This window comes from Myiozetetes cayanensis, unplaced genomic scaffold (genome assembly GCF_022539395.1).
Source record: "Myiozetetes cayanensis isolate MyiCay16 unplaced genomic scaffold, myiCay2020 scf3, whole genome shotgun sequence".
Classification (NCBI taxonomy): Eukaryota; Metazoa; Chordata; class Aves; order Passeriformes; family Tyrannidae; genus Myiozetetes; species Myiozetetes cayanensis.
The window spans coordinates 62158613-62176752 of record NW_026087521.1 but is presented as its reverse complement, the minus strand read 5'-3'; the positions used below and the strand labels follow the sequence as shown (position 1 = coordinate 62176752).

General features: G+C 46.2%; 1 protein-coding gene across 14 annotated transcripts in view; it reads right to left on the bottom strand.

The window, feature by feature from the left end:
• The window catches only part of CACNA1C (calcium voltage-gated channel subunit alpha1 C), a 433595-nt gene that overhangs the window by 11110 nt on the left and 404345 nt on the right, over positions 1-18140 (bottom strand). For 7 of the 14 annotated variants that reach the window (XM_050325524.1, XM_050325534.1, XM_050325530.1 and 4 more), the window contains 12 exons: positions 16370-16461; positions 15408-15573; positions 14397-14524; positions 12638-12734; positions 10255-10357; positions 8008-8109; positions 6861-6988; positions 5597-5746; positions 4261-4613; positions 3368-3394; positions 1879-2007; positions 1358-1467 (listed from right to left, as the gene is read on the bottom strand). In XM_050325524.1, coding sequence (XP_050181481.1) covers positions 1358-1467; positions 1879-2007; positions 3368-3394; positions 4261-4613; positions 5597-5746; positions 6861-6988; positions 8008-8109; positions 10255-10357; positions 12638-12734; positions 14397-14524; positions 15408-15573; positions 16370-16461 — 1585 coding nt within the window. The remainder of the gene's footprint in view (positions 1-1357; positions 1468-1878; positions 2008-3367; positions 3395-4260; positions 4614-5596; positions 5747-6860; positions 6989-8007; positions 8110-10254; positions 10358-12637; positions 12735-14396; positions 14525-15407; positions 15574-16369; positions 16462-18140) is intronic. The other 7 variants (XM_050325526.1, XM_050325532.1, XM_050325531.1 and 4 more) reach the window with 2 other exon arrangements.

Sequence of the window (18140 nt, the reverse complement as noted above, 5' to 3'; positions counted from 1 at the left end):
GCATTTTCAAAGTTTGGAAAGAGGGGAAGAGAAAAAAGATTTTAGGAGAAACTGTGGAAACAGTTGCATTATTTACTTGCCATAAAATTAAACTTTATTTCTCTAAATAAGAGAAATTCTTCTCCCTATTAAGAATTTAAAAGTACTGCAAAGTATGTTTATGAAAAAGCGCAAGGGCTTTATTTCTGGAAAACAGCAAATAAATCCAATATTAAAGATTTAATGCATGACACACTGCATGGCACATTGAAATATTTTGGGGGCTTCTTGGTCCTGTTGACATTTTTCTAAAGAATGAAAGAAAATTAGAATTCTGAAATTAGTATGTATCTATAATTTTGATTTGTTGAGAAAAAGTCCTCTCAGAGGTTGGAGAGGACATTGGTTGGGAGGGGCTGCATTATAACCCAGAGAATGAATGTTACAATGCAGGTTAAAAGCATTTTCTCTTTCTACAAAAAAAAAAAAAAAAAGAAGTAAAATCAGTTTGACATTACTGTGTAAATATTCACTAGGATGTCATTAATGAAGCACTGTATCAAGGACTGACTGCCTTACAGACAGGAACTGTTGTTGCCTAATATTTTAAGATTTGAAATAAAATAAATGCTTTTAGAACACTCAATTGTACAAGCATCTTGAAGGGTTTGAGTGAAGACTCAGTAGCCTCACTTTAACCATTACACTGCCTAGTCTGTCACTGTTATTTTATGGAATATATTTTATATACATGATTCTTTTTGGTTTCTCCCAGCAATGTTCTTGTTCTTCAGGAAAAAGGCTGAAAAATATTTTCTCACAGACTCTTACATTTGTCTTAATACTTTCAGAAAATCTTGTGGTTCATGGATTTCACCTGACTGTGTAGTCTACAGGCTCAAGCCCTTGAAAATCTCCAGGTACAATCAGAGCAGGTAATAAATTTGTGTTTTGTTAGATTAATCTGAAATTCACTGTGTTCCTGGTAGCAAACAACAGAGACAACCTCACCTTGCTGAATACACACAGACCAGAACTCTGTATATTCAAGGCTAACCCATTCAGTGACTCCCTGGTGACTGTTTGGAGAGCCCACAGTACTCACATAAACCCCTCTAATTCACAGGCAGGCTTTGTCAAACAGATCACATGGACTGTCCAAACAGCCACAGGTTCATCTACTGACGGAGAGCATAAAGTCAGCAGAGTCACGTGCGTGATCGGGATCATCTGCTCGCCGGGGGATTCCTGCTCTAACAAGCCAAAGGCAGCAAACAGCAACCCCTGTGCCCACACAGGCTGGGATTCCCCCAGCGAGATGTGAGAACTCCACCAAGGCAGAGGAGAGCACAGCCCCCGTGTCCTGCTGGGAGGTTACCTAGTGCTGAGGAGCACAGAAACCCTTTCTTCGGAGAGTGCCGTGTGTCCTCTCCTTTGCTGTTTTCTGGTGGAGTGAGTTGTCTGTTTTCATCATCTTGGTATGCAAGCCTGGAAAGGAGAACAGAGGGACTTAGAGAAGCAGCTGATATTGGACAGAATAACCCCTCTTCCAGCAAGGAAGCCAGGAAGATCATGCTAGCAGAAGGATGCAATAGTGAGCTAGCTTCAAGCTATAACTGGTCCAGGAGCAGTAACAACCATGAGACAGAGAACCCCTCTAAAAATGAGATTTGGGAACATCAGGTGGTAGAATGGAATGTGGAGGAAGGCCCTGCAGATCCAGATGTCTCATTCAGAGAAAGAAAATCCTAGGTGAAAGATACTATTTTCAATGTTACTTCTAGGGCTGAACTGCCAGTTCTGACCTTATCCCATAAATTGAAAAAGGTCACCTCTTCCCACCTCTCCCCCTTAATCAAAGAACCACCCAAACACCTTGACTAAAGCTGCAAAGCTCACATTTCGGTAGAGAGCAGACTTGGTTCGCTACAGTACTCAATGTCTTCATTCAAATTTTCATCATAAGTCTCATCCTGAGACACTTCCTCTTGGCAAACAATTGCCAGCTGGCTGTCTCTGGAACTGGAGCTAATGAGCAAAAAAGACAAGTCAAGATATGGAGATGGTAAAGACAACCTGTTACAAAGACGAGAATGACAGGCTCCATCTGTCTCAGTTTATTATAATGCTGAAGAGCCATCATAGAAAAATCAATGACTGAACAGAGCCACAGAGTTCACAAATACAAAGCAGCAACCTTTGTCAGTGTCCTCTGTCAGAGGATGAGTTTCTTAAATCAATGCTGAACAATACTGTAAAAGTATTATTGTAATCTGTGACTACACGAACTCTATTAGTGTGCACATCACACTGACCACATTTACAAAGATACACCTCACTGAATTCAAAGCAAAATCTGAGGTGGGCTCTTGTTACAAAAGCCGTGATTATGGATTTCAGAGAAGCCTCCTAGACACTCACAGTAACCCTCTCAGCTCTGTGATGTCTGGTCTCTGCCTCCCAAATCCCTTACTCTGCACCATCTCTGCCCTCTGCCTCCTGTTCACACTCTCGTTCCCCGCTGTCTTTTCCACCTTTGGTGCCTTTTTTCTCATCACTAACTGCAGAGTGCTTCTACTAAATTCAGTAGGATCTGTTCAGAACTTCAGGTGTAACAGCCCTTAATTCCCTGCTTGCCTCCTCTCTGTCCCTCTGCTTCACATTTGGGCACTCACATTTCACTTCATTTGGACTTTGTGTTTTCTGAGGAGTAAACTCAACTCTGAAGGTAGCTCGAATTTTTGAGGTACCAAACATGGGGGTATTGGAAACAATCTCAGTTTATTTCTAGCAATTGCAGAAAAGAGCAGTGTGGTAGGTTTTTTTTTTCATCTTTCAGGGTCCAGAGAGGAAACATTATTTTGTCATCTGGTTTTAGCAAAAAGTATTGGAAAAAACGTGTGCATGCATGGTATAAGGGAGCCTGTAGGCTTAGAGAGTCTGTGGGACTGTGCTGGAGTGACCTTCCTCCTTAAATGGGAGACAAGTAAAACTGCTAAGGTGCAGAAGGGAAAAAATCAGTACATGGCATCTCCTCCTGCTCAACAGTCTGTGTTTAGCCAAAACCATACAGAATTTTTTGTATGAACATGCCAGAGTGCACTTCACTATGCTGTGATCAGAGAGTGCATAGATGTGTGAGCCCAGCTTGAAACTCTAAAAAAAACTCCAAATCCAGAAAACAGCTAGAAACTGCCCATGAATCACTACCTGCCCTGCGTTAGGAGCATTTTCTGGAGCTGTCATGCCTACCGTTGCCTCTCTTTCAGCCCTACTGACACCAAAAAGAAGAGCCTGTATTCAGCATTAATGGGAATTTGGACTTTGGCATAGGATGAGCAATGAGTCTAACACCCGGACAGCGTTAGATGTTATGGAGAGCACATACCGTCCCAGTGTTTCGTAGTAATGTGTCCTAATTCAGGGAGGGTGCCCAAGGAAGCAAGGAGAGAAAAGAACACCACGTTAGCAGTGTCACATCAGCACAAGTCAGCAAAGGAGGAGGGCACATGGTAACACGTGTTGTGCAGCTCCTGTGGCCTCCCTCGGGAAGGCACGAAATAGAAAAACCCTGGGACTCTTTACTTGGGCAATTCTGCATGCACTGAATTTCCTCTGTCTTTTATTGTTCTATTCCATCCTTTCCAGGGGCAGCATTGTCCACCTTTTCACACTGCCCACTCTCTGAACTGAAAAAAAAATTCCTGCTGTTTCTGAAATCCCCCACTGATAAAAATTATACTTCTTTAGTACTAGTCATCTGTGTGTAGAGAGCCTGAGAACTGTCCAGAGAAGGGGGTTTTCTTCGTGTTGCACAGTACTGCATTTCTGAAAACCTTGCCTCCCTCCCCCCAGAATGCTTTGGTGATTCTGCAGGGATGTGACCCACTGAATGAAAAACCACTGACTTCCACAGAGCTTCCTACTGGGTGATTAAGAAATGAACTGCAGTCTCCTTCAGTTATCAGTTGACAAAATCCCTCCCTGTGGTGAAGGAGGGATAAATAAGGCTCCTTTGGGTTCTTAGAGAGGTTTCTTCATGATAAAGCCCAAAGAAATCAAGTGAGTTGACCAGTAAGAGTGCTGCTGCCTTGCAGTGCTCGACTGATGCACATCTGTTGCACCGTGGGCTTTGGCACAAGTGGAGAACCAGAAGGCTCAATCCAGGCTGCAGGCTGGGCAATGTCTGGGAGTGACTTCAGCTAGGCAGCAGTGCTCTGGTGTTCTCATGTACATTCCTATGAAGCCAAGTCCCTTGACTTACTCTGATGTGAAACTTACCTTTTGGATGGTAGTTTCCAAGGAGCCTCCTGCACACATATCGTGGGTGACAAGGGGGTCCCATGGCCTTCCACTGTGCTGACAGTGCTGGGGTAGGTGGGTGGGCTGGGGAAGCGGCACAGGGCAGTGTTGTTGGCATTGTTGATGTTGGCATTGGAGCCTGAAGATGAGTAGCTGCTGGGAGTGAAGGTGGAGTCCACCAGCTTCTCGTGAGATGGAGACTCGGTATCTCCGTGGTTGTTGCCAGACTTATTGATGTGTAGAGGTCGCTGAGTGGTAAATGTCTGGGGAAATGCGCTCCTGCCATCACTTTGGTAATAGCTGACATGGTTTCCAAACAAGCCTCCAGCTCTCTGTCAGAAAAACAGAAATGATTTTCCCTTTGTGAGTGAGAAGTTGTGCGAGGGCCCTGGTGTTTCCTGCTTAGCCTGTTCTAGAGAAAAAAAAAAGCGAGAACCGAAGTGTTCATGGCACTGGTGTTCTCTCTTCCAGAAGGTAGTGTGTGGATTTCTCTGTCACAGAGATTAGGTACCCACAGGCTGTGAATATTTTAGCTTTCTATGATATTTCAGAGGACTGGCCAAGTGTATAGGTGAGGCAAAGGTGTCTCTACACCTCCCACCAGTCCTGGAAGCGCAGGACTGGGTAAGGATGCAAGAACCATGTAACTGCTGTCTAGTTTTCCTAGTGCAGTTGCAAAGGAACATTTAGACATGAGAGGGAATTTGAGAAGAGCACCAGAAACTATTAATCACACGGAGGAAGAAATGATGAAATATTTAGGGAGCCAGTTATGTATGTTTAGATGGCGAGTAAAGAACTGGCAGCATCTTTTGTAAGGAAAGGAGGAAAACACCAAAAGAGAGGAAAAATTACCAGAGGAGACAATTACAAGAAATAGGAATGAAATAAGAAAGAAAAGATCTAGGTAACTTGATCAGAAAATTTTCTCCTTCTATAGGAGCTCTGTTGGGTTCTGGTGTACTTTTTGGAAGGATGCTACTTGTGCCACAGAAAAGAGTGGACAAAACACTTAGGTGTGCCTGGCTGCTGCTCTGCAGACTGAGATGGTTTAATGGAGCTGTTCTTTAATTTAGATTTTGTGAGGGGAACTTCCACTGAGGAGTTTCCTTTGAGACAAAGAGAGAAGAAATTGGGGTAAAACTGTGCAAACATCTCAGGACCTGGCCTCCTAGGTTCACTATGCTGTTTTCTAGTAGGACCTACAAAACAAGGAGGAGGATCCAGCTGAAATGCAGAACGCGTAAAAGAGAACGTAGCACTCTGAGCTCAGCTACTGGTATAGTCTCAACTCACAAACTTGTTCAGCACCTACCCGGAAGATATCATCTTCAGAGGCAGCAGAGACAGCTTCTTTCATGGCCTTATCTAACTCTTCTTCAGCTGTCAGGTCTCCAGAAATTGCTCGCCGGATCTCTGGCCCGATGTCGTGGAGTGTGCGCAGACCAGCCTGCAAAACAGCAAACTATAGAGCTTCATATCTCCGAGTGGATATGGGAGAAATAACTGCATTGCCATTTCTTCCTACGCTCTGTGAAGCCCTTTTACTTAACACAACATCCCCAGCTCCTAGAAAAACACCAACAAATTCTGTTCTTTCATCTCCAGCTTAGAGAGGGAGAAACTCTTAGCAATATGAGCCAGGAATGTTTGTTGCTAGTCCCCTGGCTTCATCACAACAGGGCACAGGCATAAATCCACAGGCTTGACTAAGCAGGTCTGTGTGCTTTCAACTCCACAACTAGAAGCCCTTGAGCAGTCACAGTTCCAGCTGAATCATGTACTATGGCACCTCTGAAAATCTCTTCTTTTTAATTAGCAGCTTAAATATGGATTTAGTAGCTAAACTTCTGGCATCTGGACCTGGACAGTCCTCAAACTCCTCACTGACTGGAATCTGTTCCAAGGAGTCCATCCAGGGCAGTAATCTGTGGGTATATTCATTCTGTCTTTGTCCCCACATCACAGCACTTTTTAACTTGCTGAAACTCCAGAGTCACCCTTCTTGCTCACTTTACCCTCAAGAGACATAAATGGTGCTGCTGGTACAGTCAGTGGGGCTTTCTCGTTCTTTCACACAGCCTGGCAGTCCATCTAGTTAACATGGAGCAGAGAAGTGAACAGATCCCAGTTCTTTGAGCCTGATGCCCTATCCATGAGATGGCCTTGGCATCCAGGTGTGCTTTTTGCTTTTTAACTGATTTTGCCTCCTGGCAACATGCTCTCCCTGACTCTGTTACAGTGGCTACCCTCAGAAAGGGTAGAACATACATGGGAAAAAGCAAACGTCTGTAGGACACTTCATATCAGTTCTCTGAAAGGATCCCAAATTTCCAGTATTCCCAGCAGACTGATAACCTGTGGTTATAGCTCACATGTGCCTCCCATTTCCAGAGCTAAGGGATGTGGGCCCATGGCACATACATATTTACCCAAAAGGAGTGGCGTGATAATTCAAGGGGTCTACAAACTCCTTTCCAGTAGGGACAGCCCAATGCAGCCCCCAGAATGGTCAAGAGGGAAATGGGGTCACCTGCCTCTAGTGTACCACCCCTGTCCGTTCTGTGCCCGCTTGTCACCTGTAAGGAGAGTGCGTTGCGCTGGGAGGGCTTTCCCACCAGCCCCTGCTCTTTACGTTTCTTGAACTTCCGGAAATACTCCTGAATCAGGAAAGTGGCGTAGAACTTCCCGACGGTCACCTCGTCGTCTGCAAAGGTGAGTTAAAAAGTGAATCAAACGAGAGACTGATTTTAACGGTGCGTGTGCTACCGTGAGCCTCGGGATCCACAGCAGGAACACTGGGCACCACAGCGTGTGTCTGCTTTCTATGGCACCAGGATACAGAGCTGAAGGAAGGGACTGCTCCACAACCAGAGCTTGCTCTGAGTAGTCAGCAGGAGAGGTGCATGTGGCATTTGCGTCTCTGCTGGCAGAGAACCCCTATAGCTACGCACGTCTGGATGTACGTTTTTTACAGGGAAGTTCATCCAACCTCTGCAGTCTCTGGTATTGGCTAACCACAAAGGATCTCGTTATAGCAGCAGCCTCCCACTCTAGGTCAAAGCATGCTGCTGTCTTGTGACAGCATGGGGTAATACATGCTCAGAGTCTGGGGTCACCAACAGCAGCTGACTGATCGTTCATCCTCAACCTGACCCGGCCCTTCTCTGCACTGAAATTCTGTCTGCTTGTGCTGCACACGGGTGTGAGCGAACAGAAACTATCACCTCTATCTACCCTGAAATGCAGCCATTGCTGTATTCTCACTCAATAAAAACTATCAGTCAGCCAAAATGTTTTTCTCCAGGTAACTCTCCTCCCTTCTCCAAACCCACTGGGAATTTTATAAAACACGGTCCACTGACTTCAGGGCAGGCCGAGCAAGGTTCAGGACCTGGCTGCTTCTGTTGACTGACTGCCGAGTGCTGTTTTGTGCTATAGCCCATGGAACCACCTGGAAGGTCAGTAAAGGCCTCACTAGATGCCCATGCACTAACTCCTATTGATGCACATTTTCTTCTTTCCCTGATTTCTCAGCAATAAGAACGTGATATTCATGGTAGCATAGGCAGAAAAGATTTTAGCCTGATGAAATACAGTTGACAGCTTGTAGAAGAAAGCCTGTCCCCCCATATTCCACCTGATGATCACCAGGTGCAGTAGGACATGACAAGTGGGAGAAAAAGGCAGAGAGATTCAGAGACTGGGACGAGATCCTGCACTCACCACCTGCGGGAGGCACCACCTGGTCCAGCAGCTTCATGCTGGTGCGCTTCCAGATTTTCTTAATTATTGCTCTCAGCTCTTCGTTGGCTTGCTCCAGGTTACCTGCAGGGTGAAAATCATCAGAGACAGGAACTAAGCAGACCCTGCAGAGGAGCAATTTCATGTCTGGCATGGAGGAATCTCAGGAGGAAAATATCAGGGCTTTTTCAGTAGTGGAAAGTTTTGGGCCAAGAGATGCTCTGACTGTTGCTGCAGCCCCCTCACAGCAAGAGCTCTTCTTCCTAAACATGCATAGTCATCCCTGGGTAGGAAGGTGACAGTTACTGACTGATAGTGGGCAACAGCCAGAAACAACAGATCCATGGTGCTACCTCATCCCAAAAAAGCAACAATTGCATCTAACACTTTTTTAATTGAGATCCAGTGAAGGTCAAATATAATGAGAATAGAGGTCAATTAATGGGAAACTACAGCTTGGGGAACACAAATAACTGGTGGTAAAGATGCAGCTGGCAATCTGAAGACCTGTGGCTGCTTGCAGCACTTCTCAAGAACTACCTACTGCAATTCCTGCCTCCCAGCAGATACCAAGCTCCTGCACATCATACCAAGAGTGTGCCTTGGAGGGTGTGCACAGTGCTCTGGAGGCAAGTTCAAGGCTTGCAGTTTGACTCAGAGGATTGCCCCAGGATGTTCATTCTCTGAAGAACAGCAGAGGTTATAACAAGCCTTGTATGACACTGTCTGAACTTAGACTTTACGTGTTCCTCCAGGGGGCTCTGAGTTAAATGAGACGTTAATTAAGCCACATTACTCCCATGAGAGTGAGTGAAGTAGATTTGGTTTATATCCTTTCCTTCTATATATCTGTTTTCTTCCAAATGAGTCACCTTTAATTTTATTTCTTGATTCATGTACATTCAAATGCCTTATAATTGAAGGTCTGTTCCCTCTCTAGGTGTACAAAGCTAGTATCTTGTCCTCCTAAAGGTGCTGCTCCTGCAGTTTTTCTTATTGCTCCCCAGCATTAAGGCTCCTCAGTGTGCTGCATGGGGCAGTAGCTCTCTTAACAGGATGCAGTGAAGAGAGGGACACCGAGTAGCTTGCAGAGGATGCAACAGAGGGACAGTATCAAAGGCAGAAATCTGAGTTAGGAGGGCAAATTCCAAACTCCTGCCCTAACCACTCAAAAGATCCTGCCAAGGCAAGAAAGAAAGCAGATGAGGCTTTAGGGGGTTTACCAGGAGTTCACTGGCAACGACTCCAAGAGTCTGAGGCTCAGGCAAGAAAACCAAGCCCTTTTTGGGTGTCTGTTTTGTTAGACCTGAGATATCTTACAGGGGTTGCAGGTGGCTTTTCTTCAGGAGAGCCTCTTTTGCTACAGTCAAATTCTGTTTAGCACAGTATTCAAAGCCTTAATACAGTTTTTTAATTTTATCACTGTTTTTTTGTCTCAGCTGTGTATAATCCTGGCACAGTAAGCTAGGGTTCTGCTGGTCTCTGCTTTCCCATACCTGAGATGTAATGCAGCCATTACTGAGGCAGAGGTGTGAATCACAGACCTACACACTCTTCTAAAGCATCTCATTAATACTTGAAACCAAGTATTGACTCTGTACCTGCTGTAATGAAAGATGCTGGTCCCGAGTGCAACAAAGACAACAAGCTGAGCTCAAAATCTTGTCTGCTTTCCTCAACTATACCTGCTGTATATGCAAAGCTATTCACAGTCCCTTTGCTTCTCATCTGTCTTTACAACACCACTGTTCCTACAATTTAATGTTAACTAATGGAAGCACAGGAGGAGTTTTAGTGAGATGAGACCCCTGAGTCCAAGCTCTTTTGCCTCCCTTAGGCTGGAAGATCAGTGGTGGCAACAGTTGAAAAGCAGCCCGGCTCTGCAGACAGTGTACAAAGGAGGAGGCCTGCTTTGCCCTTCTTCCTTCCCCTGGTGGCTGTTTGAGCAGACACTGATCTAAAACTTTGAACCTTCAGACCGTTGTGAAGAATGAGAGCAATAATATGAGATGATACCATGGGAAGCACCAGCTTCCTAGGTAACGGGAAACACTGTGCTTTCCTAGAAGATACTACTCCTCCAAACCTCTTTACGTTGCTTTTTGTCCCATGTGCTGCACGTGAGTAATTTGGACCGTTTTGCACAAGGTATCCTTACTGGTTTATTCCAGCTCAGCACACTTTGGTGGGAACACCCCTCAGTACCCTTGCAGTCAGCAGGCTTCTTACCTTCTGTCTTGATCCTCAGTGCTGTTCTGACCAAAGCAAAGAGAGTGGCATTGAACATGACAGTCCCATCACTGTTCAGTGGCATGTTCATGGAGACAAGGCGCTGTGGAATAAAGAGAAGAAAGAAAACAATCATACTGCCAGCACATGAACTGAAGTACACTCTTACTTATGTCCTCATGACACCCTCCAGACCTGCCACTCCTATGGATTTAGTTAGACAATGATAAAAGTACTTTTCATATCCACCAACTGTGTGCAGTTTTGGGCACCACAATATAGGAAAGGTATAAAGCCATTAAAGAGGGTCCAAAGGAGAGCAATGAAGATGGTGAAGGGTCTAGAGGGAAAGCCGTGTGAGGAGTGGCTGAAGGCACTTGGTCTGTTCAGACTGGAGGAGACTGAGAGGAGAGACCTCATTGCAGTCTACAGCTTCCTCACCAGGCGAAGTGGAGGGGCAGGCCCTCACCTCCTCTCTGTGGTGACCAGTGACAGGACCCCAGGGAATGGCCTGAAGTTGTGTCAGGGTAGGCTTAGGTTGGATATAAGAAAAAGGTTCTTCCCCCAGAGGGTGGTTGGGCACTGGATTCCACCAGGGAGGTGGCCATAGCACCAGGCCTGACAGAGTTCAAGAAGCATTTGGACAATGCTCTCCAGGCACGTGGTGAGGTTCTTGGGGTTGTCCTATGCAGGGACAAGAGTCAGACTTTGATGATCCTTGTGGCTCCCTTCCAACTCAGGATATTCAAACATTCTATGATTCCACTGATGGCCCCAATCATGGTGTGTTTGCCCTGGGGTCTCTTTTTCATTACTACTCGGTTTTCTTCAGTTTTGGCTATCACCTTCTCATCTTTGTTTTTCCCAGTGGTGAGTGGGGACTTGCTGACAATGTCTTACGTGGACAGTGATTTTTTTCAAAACTTTTGACTTTTTTTCCTATCAGGAGTGAACCGCTTTCTTCACACCTTATGAGGCACTTGCAAACTCACCTTCATTAAAGCTGTACCTGGTCAAATGCATATACACAAAGAGACAGAATCTTTCATTTAGGTGACAGGCTTGAAGAAAGGGGATTAGCTGAATCTAAAAGCTGGTCTGCTTTATCCAACTATTCCCCATCTCCCTTGTAAAACAAGGCTGTGTCTGCCTGCAGTAATTCTGTAAAGTCATATAGGACAGAGAAGTGAGTAATGAGTACTTTGCTGCTGCAGGGTGAACTTCAGTAAGACCAACAACATGTGTCTGAGACAGATGTCACAGAGTCACCAGATCTTCTGTCCCAAGAGGTAAGAGATACCAGAGACTTGGCTTGAACTCTTATGCTTTCAGGACCTGATTTTCTTTGAGCTCTGCCTTCTGCAACTTTCATGCAACAGGTCTGGTTCAGAACCAAACTGAAAGAAAGAGTGTCATCCCCCTTCACTACCACCGCAATCGTAGCCTTTGGGGTCTGAACCCGACTGAGGCAGCAAGGAATAGCTAGCTGGCAGACTGAAAGGGATCAGCAGTAGGCCACAGGAGTCACATATTTCTTTGTACAGGCCTCAGGGTTTGTATTTTTCTCTGAGACTTATATAAAAAGACAACTACAAGTGTCACATACAAACTCTGGGACTTGCAAGGAGATGAACAAAGAACTTCAAGTGAAGAAAGCACAGAGGTTATAAACACGTAATTATTCACGAGAGAGAGTCCTTTTTTATAGCCAAAGTCTCACAACCAAAGAAATGAGTGAGAGATTTTCACAGAAAATTTGTCCTTGCCCTTTGTGTATTTTAACTCCATGCTCACCTTGCTGTTTATTATTTGTCAGTTATTTGAGCAGGAATGAATGAGAGAAAACACCAGGTTTATGGTGCACTGCTTAGTCCAAAGAAAACCTTTTAGAGATATTTTTTACTTTCCGTGTTATTTCTCTGTGTCCCAATCTGTCTCAGGACGTGTGTTTAAGCAGGTGTGTGGCTCTTGGTACATGAGAGCTGTAGTTGGCATGGATGCACTCTCCAGAGAGGGCTGGCAGTGCACTGATGCCCCTGGCTAGTGGACAACCTGCCTGCCAGTGACCCTCCAGCCCTGGGTGACTGCAGCCCAGAGGAGCTGCTGAGTGGTGCAGGACAGCCAGGGGGTGGTTCAGACGTGCTGTTGCAGCTGTGCCTGGCAGGCAGTGAGCTGGAAGGTGTCCGGTCGGTGTGGCAGGGCCAGCTGGAAAATGCCACAGCAGGCTAGTTAGTGTAGAGCAACCTGGCCTGGTGGAAGGTGTCCCTGCCCACAGCACGCAGGTTGGAATTCGATGATCTTTCAGGTGCCTTTCAACCCAAACCGTTCTGTGATGGTGTGATTAATCTATGATTTAGCCGCCGTGAACCGCAGGGTGCCTTACTTTGCAAGCGACCCGGTGAGGGCAGAGCTTCCCGAAGCCCAGGGGGGGCTGAATCCGCCGGAGCAGCGTCACCACATCCAGGTGTTTGATCCGTCCCCTAAAGAAGAAGGCACAGTGAGCATTGCATCCCGACCACGGGGTGAGCTGCTGATCCACCTGCAGAGTGCAGATGCAGCTGGAGGTGTCACTGAGATCTCTCCAGCCCCACGCTGCTGCTCCCTGTAGCCCAGGCAGAGATTAAAGCATTATTCCAGGCCTCTTGCATTTGTTTCATTCCTCAGGATTTGCCCAGCACTCATATAACTTCTACTAGTACAGAAAACTCGTCTGTCAGTCGTACACAAGCCAGTACTTGCAAGCATTGATCTCAGTGTTTGACTGTTGTAGTTTCTTAGTGCATGAACTGACAATTTGGGGTTGTCCCACCACCACTGACCTGCTAAAAATAAGTATCTGCTTATTTACTTACTTAGGGCTATAGGAGGCACAGTGGTGCAAAGAGTCTTTTTTCTTCCTTTTGCTTTACCCACTTTTGACCCACATAAATAGCCCCAGGCCTTTTGATACTTGTTTATGCTTTAGGCTGTCTCTGGAGCCAGCACAAAACAAAGTGCTGAACTTCCTTCACAGTAGCAGTTGGGTTTCTCTTAAGTTCTGTAAATGGCATCTCAAAAGAAGAATTCTCTCATGGAGGGAGGAAAGCTACCAGAGCCAGCAGTGGGGCATGGGATACTGATGGAGAAGAGGAATAAAAGAGCTTCCCATTTATAGATAGGGATGAACAGAACGTCATCTGAACTAAGTGGCTATCTATTGTATGGCTTCAGCCACTGCAGTTTTGCCTCCAAGCAAGCACAAATAGTAGCACCTGTTTTGTTAACAAACAGTGTATTTATTAGAATTCTGGGCTTATTCCCCATCCATATTAAAAGTCCCCCTGGGAAGTCACCGTGGATGGGAAGAAGTATTTAAATTCACATATCACTCTCATAATGTAACACAGCCTCACACATGGCAGAACCTGAGCCCAAATTAAACTTGACACTATGTCTCCTAAAGAGATCTGCTTTTAGTTTACACCAAAATCTCTTTCCACAGTTTCTGCATTATGAAGGGGGTTTTGCAATTAAAATTGTCAACTGTACTGTAATGCCACAGGGATCTAAATACACTTTAAGCCTAAGCATGTGCCAAACAGAGCATATAATACTGAATGTCAGTTAAGCCCTCATGTGAGTTGTTCCAGTGTAACTTTAAAATCCCTGCAAGTCTGCTGATGTGAGTAACCCTGCAGACAATGTAATGCAGCCATGTGAATGTGCAGGTTGTGATGGGCCTATACGACACATGGAGATCTCAGCACAGCAGCTCTGCTGTGAGTACAAAGTCAAGCAGAAGAGTCAATATCCCAAAACACATGCAACAATAAACCAACACTCTAATCTCCTTTTCTGAGTCTCCTGTTGTCCCTCCCTAAGAAGTCTGTATCTCCCCACAGCTGAAAGTGAAGCAATGTCCCGCCAAGTAACAGTGCAGCCTAAATGCTGAGATTTTTGTGAGTATCCTTGTACTTCAGGCTTACAGATTAACCAGCAGTACCTTGTGGAGATGCCTATTTTAGGAGTTTTGCAAAAAAAAAGAAAAAAAAAAAAAGTGTTCCTGCAGGAGGAACATGGCACTTACTGCACTGGGTTTAGAGAACAGAAAATAATGGGCCTGCTCTCCCGAGGAGCTCTGATATCCAGGCTGGGTTACTTACTTAGCTTCAGGGTCATACTCTGCCCAGATCCTTTTAAACTCATCCAGGTGGTGTGGTCCTAAAATGGACCAGTCCCGTGTCAGGTAATCGAAGTTATCCATTATAACAGCTACAAAAAGATTGATGATCTGCAAACAAGGACAGAGATGACGCGATGGAAGAGGCAAGTAACAGTAGATTTTACTGAGTTCTCCATTTAAGGTCTTGATTTGGACTCATAAAACTAGGAGCTATGGGGGGTAGGTTCTCTGTTCCCCCATGCCAGGCCCCCAGTTTAAATGGGAAGAGCCCAGAGGTGGAATATTCTCAGATGGTTATGCTTTTCCCTTCCCTACTAAATGGATGAGGCACAAGTTTGCCAAATGCTTTCACGTGCTGTGGTGGCTTTTTATTAACCTGGCTCTTATTAGCCTGGCATAATGGGGTGGGAGAAGCTGGGACTTATCTTTCATAGGCAGTGGGGCTGAGATGAAAGTCCCTTCTTCTGGCCCAAGACCAAAACTTTCCAAATGTTGCTGCTGTTCACTGGGAGAGTTTTGGGCACTGGTGCCAGCTGCAGAGCATGTGCTGTCGCTCTGAGCAACGCTGCACTGCCAACACGGAGCAGATGCAAGTGGGATATGTGTATTCTCACAGTCATTGCTGCTGGCAGGGGAGGAGAAGAGCTGCTCAGCATCCAGAAGGAAGGTAGGAGGGAAGGTGGGAAGTGTGGCTGAGGCGTTGCTAGCCTCAGCACAGCCCACAACACGCTAATTTGGTTTTCTCATTGAGGGGGAGGGGGGGAAGAACACTCCTTTGCTGTGCACAAAGGATTGGGATGGGAGCAGAGCATCTCCCAGAGCTGGTGGGAGGCAGGAAGGGGTGTTGTCACCGAAAGGGTGCTGCTGGGAAAGACCTCATGGGGAGATTTCCTCTATTTGAGATCATTCTTCTCCTGCGCAGTGCTGATGTCTGGGAAAGCAGAGGCTCAGCCTGTCAGAGGGAAGGTTTTGTTTGCTGGGGTGGACTCACCAGGAAGGCACAGAGCATGTAGAAGCTGATGAAATAGAAGACGGCGAAGCTGCTGCCACAGGAGTGATCGGCTTCGGTGGAGTTGGCCGGCTCCGACTCCGGGTCGCACTTCTTGTCCGGGAGACACGCCAGCATGATTTCCTGCCAGGCCTCACCAGTTGCACACCTGGGCATGGCAAAGGGCAAGAGAAGACATCACTGACCTTTGATGTGAGAGGGACTGGCAAATTAGCAACCTGCTCCTGCTCCTATGAACATTAATGGGAATTTTGCCACTGAGGTCAATTAGGAGGAAGTTAGGCTGATGGCTGGGCTTTGGCTCACTGGCATACCCTGCTCCTCTGTTTGGATTTGTTGCCATGATCAGTCTTCATTCCTGACTGGCTTTGGCCTAATGTGGGTATAGGGCTCTCATGTTCCAACCAGACAGTCACTGAGATGTGTGTGACACATCTCAATATGGATTGCATCTCCTATAGATTGCATGCAAGAAGTCCTTCAAAATTAAGTGTGTTGAACTTCCCACCCCTTCAACACCTGGCCACAGTCCAGCTGGCCTCAGCTGGAGTAGGATGATGTGCTAAGCTGAGCTGGGCATGGCAATGCCTAAGCATGAGTCCATCATGTCCCTCTCCCTGCTACAAGTCACACTGTCTAGATTTGAATGAAAGGAGTTTTAGATGCATATCAACATTTGAGAGCACTGAAAACTGGCTATTTTCCTTCCAAGTAGGAGCACCTGCCTCCCTCTCCAGCACTAAGTGTTGGCCAGTGTCAGCTGGTGGGCTACAAGGCTTGAGACTGGCCATTCCATCTGACATAACCCCCGGGTTTCCCTGCTAAAGGACAACATGATTCTATGCCCCTCGTGAGCATGACACAGTAGAAGGAGATAAGCTGTGCCTGAGAGCAGGGGAATCGTGCTCCCAGACTGACACAATCCAGAGCTGTCATACACCCACCTGAAAAGCAGCAGCACTGCCTGGGGGAAGGTCTGGAAGTTGTTGTTGCGGTTGATTTCTGTGGTATCATTCAGCGCAATTTTACCAAACACCTGGCAGAAAGCAGAAGCCTTTTCAGATTAGCCCTGCAAAACCCCCACAGCTCTTTTCACCTGTAGCTCTTGGCCTCACTCTTATTCTGATATTTAATGGAATCTGCTCTTCTATTAAAAGAATGTTTCCATGTGCCTTTCATATTTGTTGTTGCTTCCCTGGCTTGTGCTTTATTACCAGAAAAGCACTAATTTTGTAACAAGAGGCATCTTATGTTAAAACAAGACATCCTTCCTTACTCATACACTGTGAATACACAATATAGGACCTTATTTTAACAGGCATTCATATGGGGAGTCCCAGCTGAAAGAAATCAATAACACAGAAGAAAGGCTGCTTCCTTCATTGCTTATCTGTCTTCACCGGGAGGAAACGATAGCAAAAGACCAGCAGCTGCAAAGCCTTGAGCTTCCAACTCTGTGGGGTGCCTTGGATCTTCCCAAAACAATGTAAAGTACATTGCCTTCGATCTGGAGACTGCTCGAATGCCTGCCCTTCTGACAGTCATGCTTGTCACCAGCAGGTGTTTCAGGGGACCTCCCAGAGTGCAGCAGCATGAAGATGGTGACTAGATTTACCCAGACAAGGATGACTTTCAGCTTCCCCCCATGCCCAACCAACTTTTGCCGCACCAACTAGTTCATCCAGTCACGGCACGGAGTCTGCAACCATCAGCAAACCTTTTTAGTGGCCTGTCCTCAGATGTGAAGTCCTCAGTGCGGGAGAGTTTTCAGGTTTCTTTGAAAAAAAAATCTTAGACAGCTTTGTCTAAGTTTTTGGGCAGTGGGACCGAGAGCTTAACAAACCTCGCCTGGCAGAAAGGTCTCTGCACAGCATAGTCGGGACTATTTATTCCCCATCGATAGCAACGTGGCAGAGATGTCAAGGACTGAGAGCTGTAATCTCACAGCCAAAACAAGCAGCAGGAACAGAGCAGCTCTGGGAGAACATGGAGCTTCTTTTCAAGGAAATGTCACCGATAATTAGCACCCCGAGAGAAACAATGATGCGGAGAGAAGTGCGGGGACAAGGGCAGGGAGGGTCTGCACATGGCAGGTTCCCTCAGGGGTTCCTCATGGATGCGTGGGCCTTTCCCAGCCCTAACTGCCCCCAGCTGCACTGAAGGGGAGCAGGAGGACAGGTTAATGCCCAGAGGCAGTTTGAGCCGAGACAACCCATATTTTTCATTTCAGGCAAACATAGGCAAGGGAGCTTCCCATGCTGGAAATCTGATCTTCCTTTCAAACCTGCAGCTTCCCTCCCACATGAGGTACTGGTGGCAGCTGCTATGAGTGCTTTGCATTAGGTACTGAGGAGGAGCTATAGGTAGTGGTCCCTCTCTTACAGCCCTTCCAATCTGTGCCTCTTGGGACATCATATGAGTGGCTTCATCCATCAGCATCAACTTGGATTTTCCACTTGAGCACATTAGGTAGTGAGGCTTGAATGTTGTTACGCTCCAAGTCATGGCAGCAGCTCAGATAAAGTGGTAGGTCTCCTTTATATGGCAAATTCTGATATTTTCATCAGATCTTGTACGTCTAGTCTTGCATGGTAGCTGCTTAATGGAGTGAGGAATGATTTTCTTTCCTGTGTGTTCCTGTGTGTGAGGGAACTCCACGTGTCAGCAGGTTCAAGAGAGCAGCACACAGAATGTCTGAGATGCCACTTGGACAAA